Consider the following 22,667-nt stretch of genomic DNA (forward strand, 5'->3'; position numbering starts at 1 on the left):
AGATCTTTTGCAGTCTAGCCGACTAGCCTTCTATTATTAAGAGGTTATGGTCGCTAAAAGTTGTAGGTCTGATCACAAAGGAGCGGATCTCCGGCAGGATATCTCTTGATACAAATATATGGTCTATTGTGCCTGTTTGGTCACCTCTTTGCCATGACGGGATCAAAAGGTTTGCTTTAGAACGTTGCCAATGAAGGTTATACATATTCCTGTCCGACATTATCTTATTGAGGAGTTTTCCTCTCTCCCATGCTGGGGATTTTTGGCTTAGCGTGTTAGAGCGATTTCCGATCCCTTCGCAAATGGCGTTGAAATCGCCATTTATAATTGTACTGTAGTCAGTCCTTTTTTTGAAAGCTTCGTCCAGGACATTTTCATTTGTTATTATCAGAGGATTCCAGTACACATTTATTAGAAGGAATGTAGTTTCCGTTTGGTCAGTAGGAGTAGATTTTCTTGTAAGTACTGAGGCCTGAATCCAATACGGAGTCGTGAAAATATCAGAAATTTCCACGCCCGAGCCAGCTCTGACCGCCGTTATTAGACCAGCTGAAGGCCGTCCTGTTACTCCTTTTCTGGCACTCGTGAAGATTATTTCATAACCATCCAGCTGTGGTTTGGTGGTTAGCCAGGTCTCCTGTAGACACAACACGTCAAAATTTCCCAGGTTGACATCGGTTTCCTTAGTGAGGTGCGCAAATCCTCTCGTATTCCAACAACCAAATTTTAATGGGTTTAACAGGGGTATTTGCAACTCTTTGGCATTTTCCTGATGTATCTGAAGGTGGTTCGTCTTATCCGGTACTCGTTGCTAGTGATTTTTCCTGGAATTGGTATCTGTTTTATGCCAGGTCCATGGTTCAATTTGATTTGCCCCAGAAGTTCCATGGTTGTTTCGAACTTGGACGTTGTGAGAGGATTGTTGGAACCATTTGCTCCGGTCGGAAGTCCGTTCCCGATTTGAATCGGTCTGAAGGTTTATCGCCAGTCTTTCTCCGTCTCTCTGATTAACGCTACACATTCCAAATTTATTTGTTGTTTGAGTGGTCTGTGACGGTCTGGCATGAGGCATTTTGCTGATGTAACGAGTGCGGTTTTCTTTGTTCAGCTTCAGAGTATCCTTTCGGTTACTTATTCCTCTTTCAATCCTTTTTACAGAGATCACTTGTTCACTTGGACGTCTGATATCTGTTAGTTCGAAGCCCACCGATCGCAGATTTTCTGATTATCTCAGTAGGAAAAGTTTGGTGGCTTCCGAAGTAAGGTGAATATAAGAGTAGTCAGTTCTTCCTGAGGTACTTGGTTCCACCATCCAGAGATCTTTATTTTCTAAGTGCTTCAGGTTTGGAATTTGTGTTAAGATTTTAATAATGTTGTTTCTATTCATAGTTAGACCTTCCTGTTTTCGGTTGATGTTTTTCAACTTTAGCGTATGAGCGCTCACAATTTGTTTAGGTTCATTTTTCCGTTCTCTATCTGTTTCCACTACTTTGTCTTCTTTCCTCTTCTTGCTCACCTGAGAAACATATTGAAGATATGAGTTTGTGGTCCTTTTTTCTTTTTCATATTTAGGTTTTGTATTCTTTTTCTGGTCTTCATTTTCACCATGGGTTCGAGAATGGACAGGTGTATGCAGGTGTTTATTTCTCTTCCAAATATTTGTGCTCGGTCTGCGTACACAGTCAGATCTTTTTTCTTCAAGGACATTTGACCTTGATTTTGTAATGTCTACAAACTCCACTTTTTGAGGTTTTTGGCTTTCCTCCGAGGATATCGATAGCGAATCAGAGATGTCGTACATTTTTACCTTGTTTGGAGGTTCATTTTTAGAAAAATCTGTGATCTCTTTGTTCACTTTTCTCTTTACTGGTTTCTTTGGGTTGTTTTCGAACCCTATTTCATCTACTGTCAGAATACTCCAGTCTGACTGCTCTTCAACAACAAAGACAGGTTTAATTTCATTAGCACAATAGACTCGTTTTTCAGGCTCATAATTCTGGCGGGAGGAGACTTTCTTCTCGCTTTTTGCAGAGGGGCCTTCTCTCCTGGTGGCCACCTTTAGCTGCTTCTGCTGGATTTGAGAAACTGGTGTGGCCTGTGGCATATTATCGTTCCTCTTCGGGTAACGGTTAACAATCGGTTAAAAAGTAGAATTAATTGAGCTCTACAGAATGGGAGAAAATCAAAAGCAAAGAAACCAAGATAAGATATGTCTCTGCAATGGTAGTGAGGTTAATAGAAATGAAAAATGCAAGGGATAGTCACTGGCCTCCAGATCCAGTCTCTCTGAGTCGGTATCCTGGGAAACAAGATCATAAAAGGCAATATCAGTCCAAAGTCCAGATAGTTTCTCTTTATCTTGTAAAACTTGGTCCCTCCAGGCACCGAGGTTCAGACTTCTATTCTGATTGGTGGAATGGAACAAGTCCGGAGAGATGGACCAAACTCATTACTTCAAAAGTGTCTTATGTTTCACAGGGACTTTTAATATCGTTATCCTCATCACATTTCCCAAATACTCATTAGAAATATCTCTATGGTGACGGTTTTCCCTCTGAGGCTGTGGATATACTGTTACCATTGGCATTACCTGTCTGTTTGGGTGGTTTTACAGGCCATAGTCTTTATGGCCCCTGCCAAGGACTACCTGTCATAAGTATCAGGCAGGTAGTTGGGGCAAGCTGGGTGGAGGCCTGGCATAGGCACACAAAGAACCCATAGCAAATCTCTCCTTTAATCCCTTCCTAGTGTTTGTAGCAACTTCCTGGTTACCACTTCCTGTTGCCAAACAGGAAGTGCATGATGATTCATGAGCTCTCTAGTGTTTGGGTGTGCCTGTAAGAACAAAGAAGAACAGTGTTAACACGCGCACATCAGTAACGCTGCGCATACTCACCGAATCTTCCCGCGATGCTGGAATCCAGGTTAGTTGCACGAGCGCACAAACCCCTGTAAGAAAGAAGAGACATTATTCATTGCGCTCACTCCAATAACGTGGACACTTATTGCACTGCGCTCTCTCTATCTCTACGCGGTGCACAACCACCAAGTCTCCAGTAGCGCTGAACCCGGACTCGAGGCGCTAATACCACATAATTTCTCCTGCAAGGGAAAGGGAGACACATTACCAGGCGCACTCGAATTGAAGGCGCTACGCAAACCTACCAGCAGCTAGCTTCTACACACAGCGCTACTCACCCAAAATAATACCGGCAAACAAAGACAATATGGACTATTTTGGACACTCAACATTCTCCGTGCAATGTTCACTTGTGGGAAGGACTTTCTAGCCAGTGAAGAAACTGGCACCTTGAACTCTCGGCCTCACAGTGAAGGCATAAAACAGCGCTTGGCATCTGAACTAAGCCTACAGACATTGGCACCAATCACATGAGTGAATCGCGCCCCTGCAAATGCAGGATGGAGTGCACACCCTACTAAAGATCCAGGTAAGCCCATAGGGGGACATCACAGCAGACAGTAAAGAGAAGGGAAGGGCCCAGGGGAATCGGGTGAATTCAGGTCTGAGTGTACACCTTGTATTTGACAGGTATTCTTCTTGGTGAAACAGGGGAAGTGAAGACTCGGAGTCAAGGGAGGCTCGTCCATCGCTCCTGCAGAGACACAGGTGAGTGTGACAGACCACAAAGCCTTTCTCAATACCTCTGCCCGAGCGATGGAAACCTCAGAGGTAGACCAGCTTTCCCTATTGTTAGGTGAACTACGGGCCGAGGTGCATGCAGCCCACTCTGAGACAAATGCCTTACGCCGCAAACTGGTAGTCAACAGGGACAAAACAGGCGACTTGGCAAGACAGCTTGTCAGGACCGGCGGGTGGAGGCTTTGGGACTACTGGAGGCGTTAACCTGTTCAGAGCCACGCTCTAGTCCTCATCCAGCATGGCGGCTTGCCCTATAACTTCCGGCTCCGTCCCCTCCTCCAGTGCGTTGTATCTGTGTACCCTCCCGTTACTTCGCTCGTACTCTTGTGACTTTTCTAAGTGATTACTCTTGCACTTTCACCTTTTTCCTTTTTCCCGTGCCTGTGCATTTTCAGCCCTACGTTATTCTTGTGTTTCCAAGCTGTCCCTTTCACACGGCGTCTGGCCGTGTTTCCTTACAGCTGTTATTTCTTACTTTCACTTTTGTATTTGCTTTCACGGCGCTCGCCGTTTTTCCCTTCTGCAGCTTCATTTCCATCCACTGCGCTCGCAGCTCTTGCTTCCTTTCCTATCACTATACTTTCATGGCGCTAGCCGTCTCCCTCCTGCAGCCTTATTTTCTGTCCACTGTACTCGCAGCCCTTGCATCCTTTTTCTGTCATTATACATCCACGGCGCTTGCCGTTTCCCTTCTGTACTTTCACTGCCAGTTTAACACTGCAGCCTTTCTTTAGTCTCGTACGCAAGCTACCCTCGCATACTAGCTTTCTTTTGTTTATGCACGGCTTCTAAACCGTTCCTTCTTGCACAATTCTAGTTTCCCCCTTTTTTTTGACTGTTTAGGTTGCTTTACCTTGGTGCATTTCTGTAGCATTTTCTGTCACTTAAGTATTCGTTTCTTCTGTTTATTCATTCTTTCTGCCTATTCCGGATGGCACATTATCTTTGAGCCTTCTCACTAAATTGGACAATTACACTCGCTGGACAATTGGTCTTTGGAACTACCATCCATCCGAATATTACCTTATCCAGGATTTTTACTGGCTTTCGGCTTTTTCCCTTGGGCGAGGCTGGCCCCCTGGGGGGCCCCCAGGGGCAGGTTCTCAACTCTGTCACGGTGGCCTCTGGAGGGGCCAGACCTTACTTACACGACAGAAGAGGTGGGAAACTTAAGGAAGACAAGCCCAAGAAGAAGAAGAAGAACCCAAAGAAGTCTGAAGCTACACTTAAGGAAAGCTCTTCGGAAGATTCAGGTGAGGAGAAGGGGGAGTTTGAACCTGAGCCTGACACAGCTCTTACAGACCCAAGCTGGTCTAGCACCCCTACCAGGTGGAATTCCTCAGGGGCAGCCTACCGTGGCGCCTGTAGCCACACCCGTTCAGGTATTGCTTCCAGGCAAAATCCCTTTAGCACCCCCGGAACGCTTCTCTGGGGATCCCAAGAAATTTGGAGCGTTCATGAATCAATGCCGGCTACACTTCATATGCAAACCAGACACTTTGCTGAACCACCAAGCTATAATAGCTTTCGTCCTCTCCTATTTAGGAGGGCACACGGCGGACTGGTCTGTCCCGTTAGTGCTTAGGGACGACCGTTTACTGAGAAATTACCCAGGTTTTCAGCATGAACTGGAAAAAACTATTTGCCCATCAGACTCAAGGTCAGGCCCTGGATGATGAGCTACTCTCTCTGCGACAGGGTGGTCAGGATCTTATCTCATATGTAGCCACATTCAATCGCTTAATAGCCGAATCAGGTTGGCCAGAGGAGAAACTAATAACGTTATTTTATCGAGGGCTGAGAGGAGAATTAAAATATGTCTTGGCCCAAGTAATTAATCCTCCCGAAGATTGCAGTAAATACATCGACCTAACTATGCAACTAGACCACCAGTTACAGGATCGCAAGGCCGACCGAACCAGATCAGAGCATAGACCAGTGTATGTATGACCAAAGGAAGCATCCCATCGACAGGCTTCTGAAACACACTCAGGGCCCATGCAATTGGGTGTTCTCAGGGGACCACTCACCAAGGCAGAGAGAGAACGCAGGAGTCAGGAAAAACTTTGCTTATATTGTGGCCAATCCGGTCACTTCCTCTGGAACTGCATGGTTAACCCCCAAGAAAGACAATGGGGGTACTAGAGAACACAGGGGAAGACAGGTGTGGTAGCGGAAAACTCCAACGCCCGGCAGATGTAGAGGTCGATCTGGCAAGCCAGGAACGGAGCACTCAGATCTCACATTTCAGTATTCCTGTGGTTTTGGCAGACCCTTCACAGCCCACCGAATGCATGCCCTCAAGGTTTTCATAGACAGTGGGGCTATTGGGAACTACCTGGACATAAACACTGCAAAGACTTTGGGATTGGCATTCCACCGTAAGGACACCGTAGCAAGCATGACTGCTGTGGATGGCACACAACTCCTTTCGGGACCAGTAACACATTGTACTTCCACCATCACCTTAACCTGCCAAGATGGCCACAGGGAAAGCATTAGATTCGACCATATCGCTGCACCCCAATTCTAGCTGATTCATGGGATGCCATGGCTAGAGAGGCACAACCCAAAGATAGATTGGCGAGCTCGAACCTTACTCTTTTCACGGAATGCGCCTCTTCTTACAACAACAAAGGGATCCAAGGAAGCACATTGTTAGCTTCACAGGAAAAGATAGAAGGTTTAGGCTTGGTGGGCACTTTACCAGAGGAATACCAGCAGTTCCAGGATGTGTTTGTGAAGGAGCAAGCTAATACACTACCACCACATCGAGTTTATGACTGCCAGATGAACCTGCAACCAGGGGCACAAGTACCGTGCAGCGCATTTATGCATTAACCGAGGAAGAAAACGCTCATCTACGGACCTACTTTGATTAATACCTGGCCAATGACTTCATTAGACCATCTAAGTCACCAGCCGCCTCCCCACTCTTCTTCGTACCGAAGAAAGAGAGGGACTTAAGAATGTGTATTGATTACCGGGCCCTAAATCAAGTCACCATAAAAAATAAGTACCTGTTACCTTTGATACCAGTACTCATAGACCAGGTGAGACAAGCAAAGATTTTCACCAAACTAGACTTACGCAGCGCATATCACCTGGTACGCATGAAGAAAGGGGACAAGTGGAAGACTGCGTTCCGTACCCGCTATGGCTTGTATGAATACTAGGTCATGCCCTTTAGGCTTTGCAATGCCCCGGCTGCGTTCCAGCATTTTATGAATGATGTGTTACGGGAACTCCTCAATGTCTGCGCAGTCGTCTACATCAATGACATTCTGATCTACTCCAACAATCCCCAAGAACACGTAACCCATGTGAGAGCTGTACTCCGCAAACTGCGTGAAAACCAACTTTACGCAAAGCTAGAAAAATGCTCCTTCCACGTCACCGAGGTGGAGTTTCTGGGATATGTACTGACACCGCAGGGGATCAAGATGGACAATAGAAAAGTGGAGGCAATCCTCACTTGGTGCTCACCCACGTCTGTACAGAGTTTCCTAGGGTTTGCAAACTTTTATCGAGGCCTCTTACCGGGATTCTCCCATATTGTACATCCAATATCGTCCTTGCTGCACAAGCACCGAAAGTTCGAATGGACACCAGCGGCGGAAGACGCTTTCCGAGCTCTCAAGGAAAAATTCACCTCAGCTCTGATACTGCAACACCCACAGCCCGATTTACCGTACCTCGTGGAGACAGACGCTTCAATCATTGCCATGGGGGCCGTATTATCTCAACAAAATCCTGAAACCGAATGCCTTCATCCCATTGCCTTTTGGTCAAGGAAACTTTCCGGAGCAGAATTCAACTATGTGATTTCTGAGAAAGAACTCCTAGCAATCAAAAGCGCACTGTGTGAATGGCGACATTACTTACTAGGAGCAAAACACACCATCACAATGATAACAGATCATCGGAACTTGCAATACTTACGCTCAGCAAAAGCTCAGTCTTCTAGGCAGCTCTGTTGGGCCCTATCCTTAATGGAATACGACTTTGTAATCACCTACCACCCCAGAGTTAAGAACGGGAAAGCAGATGCATTATCCCGCATTGGCACAGGAGAGGAAATCTACAATGCCCCTAACCCGGTGGAGATCATACCCAGCCATAACATTCTCGGCCTCTGCAGCGGCCCATCTCCGTTAAATACACTACAGAAAGCAATAAAATAAAATATGTCTGAAGAAGACCTACTGGCTTGGGACACGAAGGGAGATCAGTTCACCATTCAAGACAAACTACCATACTACCAGAAATGCCTCTTCGTTCCAACTAAGGATCTGCAACAAGCAATCATATCAGACTACCACGACTCGCTGTTAGAAGCCCATCCGGGTATAGCCAAAACCATGAAGAAAGTAAGCAAATCCTATTGGTGGCCGACTTGGCGAGAGGATATTGCCACCTACATAGGCACCTGTGAGGTATGTGCACACTACAAAACATCCAGGCAAAAACCAGGTGGCCTCCTTCAGCCAATCACCATTCCGCCAGCGCCCTGGCACACAGTATCAATGGACTTCATCACTGACCTACCTCCTAACTCAGGTTATAATACCAACCTCGTAGTAGTGGACCTCTTCTCCAAAATGGCCCATTTCATAGCTCTAAAAAGTATTCCCTCAGCTCAGACCCTGGTGCAGGTTTTTCTAGACCGAATCGTCAAGTTACATGGATTCACTACCATAATCCTTTCTAACAGAGGCAGCCAATTTGTATTTCGTTTTTGGAAAAAATGTTGTGCCCTGGCAAGAGTAGAAGTCTGTCTGTCTTCTAGTCACCACCCTCAAACGGACGGCCAAACCGAGCGCACAAACCAGACCATGGAACAGTATTTGCGCTGTCTATTACACCAAACAAGCCAAAGCTGGACAGAAATTCTATGGATGGCAGAGTATGCCTACAACAACTCAACACATTCATCAACCCAAGCAACACCCTTCTTTACTATATATGGTCGAAACCCCAGAACGTCGGTCTACGATCCGCCAGAAAACATTGAAATGCCTGCAGTAAAGAATCTACATGCCAGCATCATGAAAGCAGCCAGAGAAGCCAGCAGGAACCTACAGCAAGCCAAAGAAACACAGAAAGGAAACGCTGATCGCCATCTACGGAAAAGCACCAGATTATCAAGTGGGAGACTCAGTCTGGCTGGCAACTAGACACATTATTTTATAAGGTCCCAAAGAATTTCAGCCTAGATACATCGGCCCGTATACAATTGAAAAAGTAATTAATCCAGCAGCCATGAGACTGGCGTTACCTCAACATTTGCGTATACATCCCGTATTTCCCGTATTTCACGTGTCACTATTAAAACCAGCACACCCAGGAACCCGAACTTCCACACCTCCCACACCCATACAAGTGGGTGAAGAAGCACTAGAATATGAGGTCAAGAACATATTAGATTCCAAACAAGTACGAAAGACCCTGTATTATTTGATTGACTGTAAGGGGTACGGACCCCAGGAAAGATCATGGGAACCCAGCACACACGAGCATGCCCCCCGATTGGTGCGGAAATTCCATCGGGACCATCCTGAGAAACCAAAGCCCTCATACACACCATTTGGAGGGGTCTTGAGGGGGAAGACTGTCATGGGTATCAGGCAGGTAGTTGGGGCCAGCTGGGTGGAGGATAGGCAGGCCTGGCATAGACACACAAAGAACCCATAGCAAATCCCTCCTTTAATCCCTTCCTAGCGTTTGTAGCAACTTCCTGGTTACCACTTCCTGTTGACAAACAGGAAGTGCATGATGATTCATGAGCTCTCTAGTGTTTGGGTGTGGCTGGCTACATAAGCCACACCCTAGATTCTTCCAGTGCTTCATGTTGCTTACTGTGAGTTGTTTCAGCAACACACTTGCTGTGCTCTGGATCAGCCAGCATCTGCTTACCTGCTCCGGATCATCCTGTTTCTGCTTACCTGCTCCAGATCATCCTGCTTCTGCTCACATGCTCCGGATCATCCTACTTCTGCATACCCGCTCCGGATCATTCAGCTTCAGCTTACCTGGTTCTTACTCCACGCCGCAGCTATTTCCAGTCAAGAGGGGACTTCTACACCGGCATCTGTAAGAACAAAGAAGAACAGCGTTAACATACGCACATCAGTAACGCTGCGCATACTCACCGAATCTTCCCTCAACGCTGGAATCCAGGTTGGTTGCACGAGCGCACAAACCCCTGTAAGAAAGAAGAGACATTATTCATTACGCTCGCTCCAATAACGTGGACACTTATTGCACTGCGCTCTCTCTCTCTAAGCGGTGCAAAACCACCAAGTCTCCAGTAGTGCCGAACCCGGACTCGAGGCACTATTACCACATAATTTAAAGATACTGGCAAACAAAGACAATACGGACAATTCTGGACACTCATTCTCTGTGCAACGTTCACTTGTGGGAAGGACTTTCTAGCCAGTGAAGAAACTGGCACCTTGAACTCTCCGCCTCGCTGTGAAGGCATAAAACAGCATTTGGCATCTGAACTCAGCCTACAGACATTGGCACCAATCACAGGAGTGAATCGCGCCCCTGCAAATGCAGGATGGAGCGCACACCCTACTAAAGATCCAGGTAAGCCCATAGGGGGACATCACAGTAAAGAGAAGGGAAGGGCCCAGGGGAATTGGGTGAATTCAGGTCTGAGTGTACACCTTGTATTTGACAGGTATTCCTCTGGGTGAAACAGGGGAAGTGAAGACTCGGGGTCAAGGGAGGCTCGTCCATTACTCCTGCAGAGACAGAGGATCACTTCTCCTTCTCTGTCTTGTGCATCTGGGCTCATACTTTAGGACACCGGTTAGTTTCCAAATAACCAAAGTTCCTTTTGGGTCAGCAGTCAGTGGCTCGGGGCTACTGATCAAGTGTTCATTGGTGGACTTGCCAATCCCACCAGATCCAATTTTCGGCTATCGGCTAGCTTCTCAGCGTCCATTGTATAGTCTTTTGAGTATTCTTTAGAGTCGTTGGCAGTCTTGCCAGTTCCCTCAGATCTAGTTTGTGACTATCTCAATCTGCATACCCAGGGCTATTTAGGGTTATTCCTATCTAGCTTTCGAGCCATGGTCAGCAGGGCCCTGCACTGGTTTATCCCTGATGCCCTGGCTTTTCTCCAGATTAGGCCCCACTTACTCCACCTTCCGCGCCTGATTCCCCTAGGCTCGTTTGTCCCCTTGGCTTGGCCAAACCTTTTTGTGGGTTTCTGCAGGTACCCTTCTAGTGCATTTTGCCTTTGACTTACATTGGCCTGAATCCTGTTATGCTCCCTTTCTTCCTGGGCTTTCTGGGACTCATTTTATTCATTATGTAGAACTCCAGGATATTAACCATAAGCAGAACTGCCCTGTTTATATCCACGCTTTTTGCAAATAAATCCTGCCTGGGTCAGTGATTTGCAGGGCGACAAACGGCTATATTCAGCTAGTATTTACCAATTTTGTTCTTCTACAAATATTTTCCAAACCTTTAATGAACAACATGTAGGAGCTGTGTATTATCTCTTTCGTCTGAGGGCAATTATTTCTTTATTTCACAGGTTTCTATCCAGTGAATCACACCGACTGCTTGACATCAAACATCCATTACTGCTTCGACGGCACTACTGGCGAGCTGGCCCACGCATTTTTCCCCTCCAACGGTGAGATCCATTTTGATGACAGCGAATACTGGATTTTGGGGAACACCCGCTTCAGCTGGAAGAAAGGTAATGTGGATGTCAGTACAAATAGGCAAGAGAGATGTCCTAAGTGAAAAGATCTTTTTTTTTTGCTCGAATGGAAACAAGTTCGATTTAGAAAGACCCCCCCTGCGACCGCGCAGAGCGGTCTTTCTAAATCCAACTGTCATGAACCTGCCACACACGTGTGGGCGCAGGGGCTGACAGGCACTGTGAGTCCTGGAGGAGTCGTCGCTGGAGTGTAAGGTGAGTCGGTCTGTGTGTCTCTGTGTGTGTGTGTGTGTGTGTGTCTGCGTGTGTAGAAAATGTGTGTTGTGCTCGTAAGAGGGTGATCGGTGGGGAAATAGGGGAATTTTGGGTGGTTAAACCCCCTCACCGATTAAGAGAACCCGCGTGAGAGGGTGGGGGAATATGGCAGTATGTGCTATTGCTGCATTTTAAAGCCGAAACAAAAACGGGCAAAATAAATCAGTCTTTTTTGTGCTCAGGCTTTAGAACCACTGATACGAAATCAGTTCCACTAACTCATACTGCATCAATATGGATGTTTAAGCATATGTTTCCTTCTTAATTTCAAATTAAAATATTTTTTTAACTAAATGTTTTAATCACACATTTTCTTTAGCTTTTTCACAAAAATGTGAAAATCGGGAGTATTTCATAGACACTTGTTTCGGTTCTATGTGATATTACCGCATTTTAAAGCCCAAACACAAAACAGTTAGAGGAACTGATTTCGTATCAGTCACTCATTTGCCCTGTCATGATAACATGGCATATTGCGTTGCAACAGTAAAAAGTCACGTATGAGATTTCAATTAGTTATAACCACCCACTGGCTTTCGTTTTTCTTGTCCGCTGTACTATTCTCGCAGAGAGCATACAAATTCAAATTGCTGTGCCATTTCAGAATGGAAAAAATAAATATGCAAATCCGTCTTGGTCGCACTCCAAAGGGGGCTACCCAGAACGTCTAGGTCACATCACATCCCCTCTGCAGGGCACCACAAGCAACCCTGGTTTCAGCAACAATGGTTCATCCTCCCCTTGTCCTATCATCTTCTGTGCAGATAACATTCATTTATGGAAAGAAGGGGTAATACAATCACATACAAACTATACAGCAGGCATTTGGTAATCCTGAAACCTCTATTCATCCAATATGCCTGTCAGTGTTTACTGAACTAAGTTGCTATATATAGTTTCTCATCACAATAGTGGCCATTGTTGCCTGCCTTAACCTGCATTTAAATACTTGAGAAAAAAAGACATGCAATGTTATATGGTATTTGTAACTTTTACTATTTTCAGGGCCTCTAGTCGTGGACAGCAGTCTGGGTGATCAGGATTACTATCACCCCTATGAGGATTTCCCTTAGGGACCAGATTTTGTGTGATTTGTCAGTGTGGACATATTTCCTCAGGGTGGTTGGGTTTTTAAACCTTTCACAGAACCTGAGTGTAGTTTGTCCACGTGGATCCGGTTCCAAAGGTGGTGTGTTTTTGCCACATTCCACCTCACATGAGTGTGGTTTGCCAGTGTGGGTTTGTTCTCTCAAGGGGAGCAGTTATTTTTACCAAGTGCTGCAACAGCACATTGGAATTTCATAATTTGTTAGTGTGAGTCTGTACCTTCAAAGCAGACAGGTTTTGTCAATCTCCACCACACCCGAGTGTGATATGTCAGTGGTGCTAGGTTTTTCAATCTTCTAAGCACGAAGTTCAAGTTCATGGGGTCGTATTTATTTATTTGTTTGCTTGTTAGGCGCTTATACAATAAGACAATACTGTTTCAAAGCGCCCACAGGGCAAGGGAGGGAGCAGGTGTGGGAGGTACGTTGCAATACATAAAACACAATATTAAGCGCAGAGGGTGGAAAGGAAAAAGAGGACGAACCTACTATGCCTTGTGAGTATTCAGAACATGCAAGTGCAGCAAGGAAGAGGTCAGGGGGTAAGTGCTTGGGAGTCTGAGTTCATGGGTGAGCCACAGATGAAGTGCTCGGGGTGTTGAGTGCAACACGGCCTGCAGCCGCGAGGGGTGTAAGTGCGAGTCTCAAGGGCAGAGGTTGTAAGTACAAGTGCAGAGGATAGACAGAAGCTGGGCCAATTGGGTGGGTAGGTCAGGGCCCTGAGGATGCACAGGGGCCCAGAACACCAATAGCAGCAACTGTGGGATTAGCAGGGGAGAGAAGAAGGGAAGGAGGAGGTAAAGAGGAAAGTCTTAAGGAGCTCCCAGAATTTAAGAAGATCCTGCTCAAGGCGCAGAGGGGGTGGGGGGGCGGCTGTTCCATAGGAGGGAGCCAGCTGAGGAAAGCGAACGGCCACCTGCCCTCTGTTTAGCAAAACGTTTTGCCCACAGAGAGTTGGAGCCAGAGGAGCGTAGTGGTCTAGAGGGAGAGTATTTAGTAAGATAAAGTTGAAGATGGTGTGGTCCCCAAGCCCAGACCACCTTGTGGATGATGCAGAGGGATTTCAATTTAATCCGTGCAGCAACTGGGAGCCAGTGTACACTTTTTAGTGCAGGAGAGATGTCGTCCCATAAGTCTTGCTGCTATTCTGGATTAGCAGGAGGGGTCACAGCAGGGGCGTTGCTGGGGGGGGGCTAAGGGGGCTGTAGCCCCTGATCTTTTGGTTGTGGCCCCGGACAGAATCTCAGGAGCTACAGCCAAAAGACTAGCTAGCCCCCAGTCCCAACAGTTCCGACATCAGCTTAGCCCCAGGTCTTTTCCAGACCTAGCAACTCCCCTGGGTCACAGAGTGGAAGATGGTAGATTCAGGAGGAGGCTATTGCAGTAGTCGAGCCTGGAGAGAACCAGGACTTGGGTCACATTGAGCCTCTGGGGGAAAGTGAGAAAAGGGAAAATTCCTTTGAGAAGGAAGAGCTAAAAGTGGGACTTCTTGGCAATGTTCTGATTGTGAGGGGGAAGGAGAGCGAGGAGTCGAAGATGACTCCAAGGTTTCTGGCTTCAGAAGAGGGCGCAGGGGAAAACCCAAAGAGGAAGGCCAGAGTGAAGGAAAGAAGGAGGGAGCATGGGTCCCGATGGGAAATATCTCAGTTTTACAGGCATTGAGGCAGAGATCCTTGGTGGTGCAACAGGGCTGGATGGCATATAGCCAGTCCGGGATGATGCAGGGTGCAAGAGGGACGGCAGGGAGTTTGAAAAAAGAGCTGTGTGTCGTCTGCGTAACACTGGAAGTTAGAGGAGAAGGAGGAGATGAGGCGTGCAAGCAGACAAAAGTAGATTTTAAAGAGCCACGTCGAGAGGATAGAACCCGGCAGGACACCAAAGGTGGAGCGGGAAGTAGGAGAGGAGAAGGTGCCCAGGATGACTTGGGAAGAGCGGTCAGTAAGGAAGGATGTCAGCCAGGCCAGTGCCCGTTCCAAGATACCAAGGGTATCGAAGAGCCTTTGTATCAGGATGGAATGGTTAACTGTGTCAAAGGCAGAAGAGAGATCAAGAAGGATAAGTACAGCGGGGGTGTTGGATTCCAGGGATGCAAGCAGCTCTTCACGGGTGTTCAGAAGAGCAGTTTCTGTGCCTCTGGATGCTCGGAATCCAGATTGATGGTCGTGGAGACCACCAACAAGTTCAGTGTGAGAGTTGAGTTGGGGTAAAACTAACTTCTCCAACAGTTTCTCCAGGAAGGGGGTAATGGAAATAGGGCGGTAGTTGGCAGGGCAGGTAGGGTCTGCTGTAGTTTTTTTCAGGAGTGGGCGCACAAGGGAGGGCTTAAGGGAGGAGGGGAAAGATCCTGTGACAAAATGTAGGGGTGGGCGTTCCCAGATGTGGGAATGGGTGCCATGGTAGATCTGCATTGGGAACTTAGGCCTCTTTTTTCTCTGCCAGGAGACTGCTCCATGGCCGGAGCTGCAGCTTTTCTTTCTTTATGGTGTCTTATTTTGTGTGCAAGCACGTTGAATGCACGAAGGATGCCACTGGACATTGGTGGGCTCTGGGCAAGGTTGCCCTAGGGAAACAAAGGTTGATCCGGATGGGAGGATGGAAGGGAGATCACCACTGCTTTGTTGGGAAATGTGGTCAATGTTGAGTGTGGTGTTCCATGTGTGATTGTATGACTTCCATTGGCCACAGAGCCATATTCTATTTTAGGTCAGCGTGCACTGACCTGGGGACTCTGGGTACATTTCCTCTGCTACCAGCCTTAATCAGTTGCAGTTTCTCCCCTTGGTGTGAGGGCAAGATGGACGTCAAGCAATTGGCATCCAAGCTAAGCATATGATGCCCACTGTGCCTCTTGGATGGCCAGTCAATTCTGAGAACCTTTCATGGCTGGCAATGCCCGGGCAAGCCTGACAGGGGGTAATACTATGACTGTCATATGCACGGTTCCTTTCTCCACACCTGGTCCGATAGCACCCTTCGGATCAGAGGTCTCTTCATACCACTGGGAAAGGTGCCCTGTAGAAGGACACTTGTTTTGTGGTATAGCTACCTCTGCAGAGACTCTCCTGCTTCTCCCTCCCCCCCCCCCCCGGCCATGTCATTCCTAACTGGAGGACTATCTTAGTCCCTGCTTTTTGGAGGTTTACTCCCCATAAAGCTGGAGGTTTCTCTGATTGCACTGTTTGATGTGTCCTTCAGTAGTCTACTAATCCTGTTATATTATATAATTTGTACATTCCTTTCCCCTATCCATATTGCAGTGGCACTATAATTACAATCAACAGTTAACATGTAAGATTGTACTTTCTGAAAGTAGGTGGTAGAGAGTTCTAGAAAGGTAGGATGGACAGTTGGAGACTAGGGCTTGACACAGGAGGAGACTCTCTAGGTATCTGAAGTATATCACTTGTGAGAAGTTTTGAAAATCAATAAAAAGTGAACTACTGCAAGTGTGCTGTGTCAACTGCCTAATAGTAATGATGACATGGAGATGTCACCCCCCAGGAGGCTGAACCCAGTGTGGAAGTTGAGCAGCTCACAGTAACAAACTGTCCATTTAACCACAGGTATGGGAGGCAGCACGGCAGTGTTGCCAGTGATTACAGCAAAGTACTGTGTCCCCTGATACCTTGTTCAGAATAAGGCTGGCACATTATTCGAACCTATGTGATTACCTCGAAAACAAAAATACCAAAGCAGAAAATACCAAATTATTATTTATTTTTTTCCGCACCTTTCCATGCAATTATATGCAGGGGAGACCACCTGCAGCACCACCGCCATACTCCCCATACTTTACTTATTACCTTAACCCCCTCACGCCCCCAGATATAATTGCGTAGAAATGCACATTTACAAATTCAGCATTTTCAACCTTTTTTTGCCACAAAATGATGGGCTGATACCCATTATTCAGTGCTAGAGCGCGCAGCTCCAGCCCTGCCATAGATGATGCGGATTGAAGTTGTAGAATTCGCCTCTCCACATCCATCCATGCTCCTCAGAGCATGCGCATCAATGCAGCCCCAGAGGACATCAGGCCTCCGCGTGCAGAGAGAAGGGAGCGGAAGGCCGATGGAGAGCCGCGCGAGAGAGGATAAGGCGTCCCCTTCCATGTCTGCTGCATTACCAGATGCTTCAGGAACGAGAGCAGTGTTTCATGTTAGAACATTGTGGCACCTACAAGGGAAATTAACAAGTAAGGTTGGCAAAAGCTCCTATGGGAGGCCCATCTTTCAAAACACCACAGTAGCAACAAAGGTCTACCGTGCCCTGCAACCTCTCTAACTCCTCCATGAAGTACTCGCCCCTGTGCTGCTTCTAAGCTGCTCTACATAGCTGCTGATTTCCTTATTTCGTCTACCTGTGCCCATCATGCAGTCCACGGCACCTGAAGCTCCATTTCTCCAAAGCCCTGGCACTCCACTAATCCCCTGGACCCAATGGAAGCCATCATTTGGCACCTAAGTAGAGTCTATAGATGAGCTTGACTTTACACCTGCCAGACAATGTGACCTACTGCTAAAATCTCTGGCCAGAAACGGCTAGAGGTGTATCGTGCTCGCCGCACCAGTCAAGAGCTCAGAGGGCACTACCTATGACAAGGTGTTCAAAAAAGAAATATCACAACTACAAAAGAGCTTTCGAGGCAGATACCCATAGTTATAGTACTTCAGAAGTTTGACAATAGGTTGCAAACATCGGAATCAGCCAAATTGAACGAGATTAAAAGACCAAATGGGAGATTTGGCCGAATTTTCGGCCGTTCGAAAATACCAGCGGGGTTGGAAGTGTGGGCCAGGTCGGAAATGTTCAGGTGAGAAAAGCCCGAAGGTTATTTCAGAAAAATAATATTCGGTCTTTTCTCCCTCAAACATTTCCATCTCAGGATTTCAACCCTGATCCGCAAAAATCCACTGAATCAATAGATGACTTTGTGACTGTCCTCACAAACTTTCCAGCACATTCACACTTGGGACCATGTCTGATCAGCTCATTAGAGGCCAGCTGATGTTACATGCCCACGATCCTAAAGGACAAGAGACATTGTGGATGCTCAAAGGCCCATTGTTACAGGAAGACATTGCAGTAGCCAAAACAGTAGAACATTCTGTTCGTTGTATGAGAGGGACGATAAACAATGAAAATAAAGATGAAGTGTGCATAGTTAGGCAACACACTTCTGTGGACAAACCAAGTTATGATGATCTCAAACAATTTTCTCATGTCTCCGGCATGAAGGGGAAACAAATCAAGCTAGCCTTCTTACACTTGCTTTTGCTGTGGCTCTACCAATCACATTGCAAATCACCACTCGTGTCCAGCAAGAAATGTTGAATGTTTCATATGTCACAAGTGAGCCATTTTGTAAAAAGTGTGCGATTCCAACAAGTCCAAAATGCCAGCTGCTATTGAAAATAACTCAGACGAGGACAGTGCAGAATCATCAATGGAGCAGCTAGTTTTGAGCATAACTACAGAAGTCTCAAGTTCCACAAAATGGAGAGAATGGTATTGCACGGGGTTGACTGAAGGCAAATTACCGGCTGACCATGGGTCTGGTTCCATCATTGTACGGGGAGGACTATACTGACCATTGTCATCAAGTGAAGCCAAAGCACAGCTACCTGCTGACATTACCCCAGGTGAAGGCCATAACTGACTCGTACTGGGCTCTACGCTCTTCACTGTATCTTTCAGAAAGCGACAAGCAAAAGTTTGGCGGTTCAGGAATAAAGTGGTGCTAATTCCGTTACTGCCACTTTTTCCGCACTGCCAAATTACAAGTTTTCCGGCGGGGGTTCACTGACTTACCTCCAGCCAAGATCTGAAGGTAAATCGGGTCCCCACTGGCCAAAAGCAGTTGGTGTTTCCAGCAATACCGGGATATCAGGTGCCGGTAACGGTAGGTCCGTCTCCCGGTATCCTGCTGGAATTACTGGCGGGATACCGGGAAACTCCTAATGACCCCTATGCATCAAAAGAGCCTGCATTTCCTAGGCTGGGATGAACAGAAATGACTTAAAGCAGGCTAGTGCCACGTTCACTTGAACATGTCATGCTAATTGAATATCTTCTTGAAACATATGCCTCAGTATTGGATGAAAAGACTAAGCACATTGAAGAATTAAATTACGTGCACAAAACAGTTCTGCGTTCTGTTGCTCTTCTCATCAAACATAAACTACGGCCTGTGCCACTAGCGGCTCACCAAGAAGTCTCTGAACTTCTCGAGAGGCCTATGAAGGATTGAACCATAGTGCCAGTAGAAACCACATAGCGACTCATTCCCATAGTAGTAATTCGCAAACCCAATGGTAAAGGCCTTCATCTGTGTGTCGACCTTCTTAGTTTAATCTGCTGAGCTTTAATCAAACCTATGCAAAAGGAACAAGCATGCTCATCCTTAGCACTTAAGGGATTAAATAGCAACTTGTTCATGGTCACTTTTCCCCACCCAACACCACAGAGCTGGTTCTGCTACTTCATGAACTCTCCTCTGATCTCTCTATCAAAATTTCCAACGGTCTCCCTGCCATTAAATATTGGATGGCTTTGCACCCTCTGATGGTAAACCCGACTAAAACAGAGGTGATCTTCTTCCCAGCCAAATTCTCTCATCTCTTCCTCTGCCTATCCAGTTCCCACCTGACACTTCCCCTACTCTTCTTCAGCTACAAACCTCAGCATCATCTATGACCCATCTCTACTTGCATCTCCAAAACTGGAACAGCAGCTCACCTCAGCCTTCTAAATATTAGGAAAATCAAGCACCTCCTACCTTTCAGCACCACCAAGAATCTCTTAACCACTCTTGCCTTCTCTAAACTGGACTACTGTGCCACTATCCTTTTTGGTCTCCCCAACTATGCTTTCTGTCCTCTCGACAAGATCATTAACTTCTCTACCAGGACTCTCTTTGAACTCCCTCACTTCACACATACTTCCTTGTACCGTCACCAGGCTGGATGGCTCACGATGCAAAACAGGGCCAGATTTAAATTTCTTCTCCTGGTTCACAAATCTATCCATGTTAAGGCACCACTATATCTATCCTCCTCTATCCAACTCTACAAGCCTTCTTGCAATCTCTGCTCTGCCTCCTCGACTACCCTTGTGGCTCCTCTCCCTCCCTGTGCTTCCTCTCACTTCCGCTCTTTCTCTCTTCTTGCTCCACTTGCATGGAATTCTCTTCCCCTGGATATCCGGGAAACAGTCCATACAGATTTGTTCAAAACCAAACTAAAAGCCCACCTCCTCGTCCATGCGTTACCCTTTTAACCTACCGCTCATCTGCCTGCTAGCTAACCTTTTTCCCTCGCCTCTAACCTGCCTCTGTCCCTCACTTCCTCTGCCTCCACTCTAGCACTTCACCCATCATGGTCACATGCCGAGCACAGCTGGCCGTACCGCTTACTTGCACTTAAAATGGCCCAATGTTGGTTGTCCTTAATCTATGTATGCCCACTTATGGATTGACCCCAGTGACTGTTCCATTTACTCCCCTCCACAACGTGGTTAGAATGTGCCTCCAACTCATCCCATTGTAAGAAGCTCACTGCTTCTCGACAAATCTGATTTCTGAACTATTGTACGTTCTTTTGTGATCAAAAGACTGTTGTTCCTCCTGTATATAAATAAATACAATGTTAAATTAAATTCAAATAGTTTGCAAAACTAGATCTCAAGAGTGCCCGCAACCATGTTCACCTGCACTCTGATTCTAAAGCACTCCCAGCATTCATCACACTGAGTGGTGGGTTTCACTTCACGTGGACGTCTTTAGACTTTTTTCAACTGCATCAGTTTCCAACGTCTTGTCACCAGCCTCCACGCTGGTATCAGAAATGCCATTTATTTTCAGGTTGACACAATCGCATGCTCAACCTAGTACTCAAAAGAATACAGTCCAGTGGAATGACCCTTCGTGCTGGGAAGTGTGAACTCTTCACTGACAAAGATAGAGTCGAATCTTTAGGCTACAAACTGTCATCAAAAGGAGTAATACCCAAGACCACGTTGGTAAAAGCCATTCAAGGAGCGCCTGCTCCACTTTCCAAGCACACATTCTGATTATTCATGGGTGTTACTGAGTGAATTTATGGATTCATTTTCGACTGCCTCTGTGAGCTCTTATGAAAAAGGACTCCACATTTCATTAGACCCCTAAAAGCTGCACGGATCCAGATTTCAGAAGATCAAACACAACATCCTCACCACTCAATGTTTAACCCCATTTCAACTCAAGCTCTCACCATAATGTCAATCCATACCACTGTAAACTGCTGCATAAAACACCAAGCATTGTAGATGTCTTCCCATCACATTTACTAAGAGATACTGAAAATAACTATTTGATAATCGGGTGAGCAATGCTTGTGTTTGCATGGGCCAGGCAACACTTTTGCATTTACGTCTGTGCAGACATTTCCACTTACGCACAGACCATAAGCCCCTAATCCACTTCCTGCTTCCTAACGACACCAAGAATGTTTTCTCCAGACTGCAAGAATTTAACTTGGAAATATCTTATTCACCAATTGGGAAAAACAAACAGGGTGCCCGTCGGAGAATGCCTCTTCCCAGCAATGGCTCTGAAATATTCAACAAACTTGAGTGTGTTGTGGTGTCCACACAGAATGCAGTTCTTGGTGCAAATTCCTGCATTAGTGAATCTCTCTGGGTGGAGCAAGCAACTCTGGATCCGATTATCTGTAGATGTTAATGTCAATGTTAAAGGTCACTTGTACCGCGCACTATCACCACCGGAATCTGAAAAAGAACGGTGCGAAACAGGGAGGCTGTGGCAGCAGTTAATATGGTGCAGTGGGAACAGGAAAGTGAGATATGATGTTCTGTTGACAGCTTCAGTTCGGTTTGCACCGTTCGCTAAGCTTAGGTGCGATTTTCGAGTCTGAGCGAGTCCCATGTGCTGTTGTGCATGGTTATTTGTTGTTTGTATGTTGTTGCAGTGTGGTAAAGTACGTGCGGTTTGCTGTGCAGAGATGTGGTCGTCTGAGTTTCTGTAGGAGAAGAGTTTGCAGAAAAATTAGGTTTTAGTATTGGGTTAGCAGGGTTTTTTTTCTTACCTCTTTGCTGTTGTTTCTGTGGTCGGCATCTATGACCATCCTGTGTGCTTTGATATTGTTTGGGATCCTAGTCAGCAGGTACATTACGGTGTGGTAATTATCTTCTGTAGAAATCTAGCGGTATGTGGACATGGGTCGTGGAGGTGTGTTCCCGCCCTAGGGTTAGAGATGGTTAGGTTAGGAAGGTTATGGGTCTCTCTCTTAACTTCTAGTGAGGGGTCCCTGCTTACTGTGGTATTCCTCTGTAATCTTGGCGGTGTGTGCATGAGAGGTCCAAAATGTCCTCCCTACGCACACCAGTTGGAGATGGTTAAGCAATCGATTGTAGGTCCCTTCTGGCCTTCCTGTTTCTGCCAGAATGTATGATTCCTACTCGTTCCCTTCTGATTCTGAGGTGAAGAGACACGTTTTTAGTCATTTTTTGAATTCCACATGATCACTTGTATTGCATATGTTTTTTGGTAGGGAATTCCATGTTTTAGGAGCCAGGTGTGTGAAAGTGGCTCCTAGGAATTGCCTTTTATTGTATAGTTTTGGTTCTAGGCGAATGTCGTAGCTTCATCCTAGTGGTCTTCCTGGGTGGTAAATGGTTATTTTCTTGTTTAGGAACTCTGCTCCTCGACCGTGGATTGCTCTGTGCATTATGCACATTGTTTTGAACCATATTCGCTGTTTTGTCGGTAACCAGTGTAGTATTTTCAGTGCTGGGCTAATGTGTTCTCTTCGTGGTGGTTTGAGCAGGAGTCTTGCCGCTGTGTTTTGGATGTGCTGAAGTTTCTTTAATAGGCGTTCTGGCATTCCTACGTATA

General features: G+C 46.4%; 1 protein-coding gene across 1 annotated transcript in view; it reads left to right on the plus strand.

Annotated features, from left to right (window-relative positions):
• Window positions 1–22,667, plus strand: part of MMP23B (matrix metallopeptidase 23B) — a 203,187-nt gene that overhangs the window by 112,053 nt on the left and 68,467 nt on the right. Inside the window, exon 4 of the mRNA XM_069610146.1 lies at window positions 11,220–11,387. Coding sequence (XP_069466247.1) covers window positions 11,220–11,387 — 168 coding nt within the window. The remainder of the gene's footprint in view (window positions 1–11,219; window positions 11,388–22,667) is intronic.

Source organism: Ambystoma mexicanum, chromosome 8 (genome assembly GCF_040938575.1).
Source record: "Ambystoma mexicanum isolate Mex_15411 chromosome 8, UKY_AmexF1_1, whole genome shotgun sequence".
Classification (NCBI taxonomy): Eukaryota; Metazoa; Chordata; class Amphibia; order Caudata; family Ambystomatidae; genus Ambystoma; species Ambystoma mexicanum.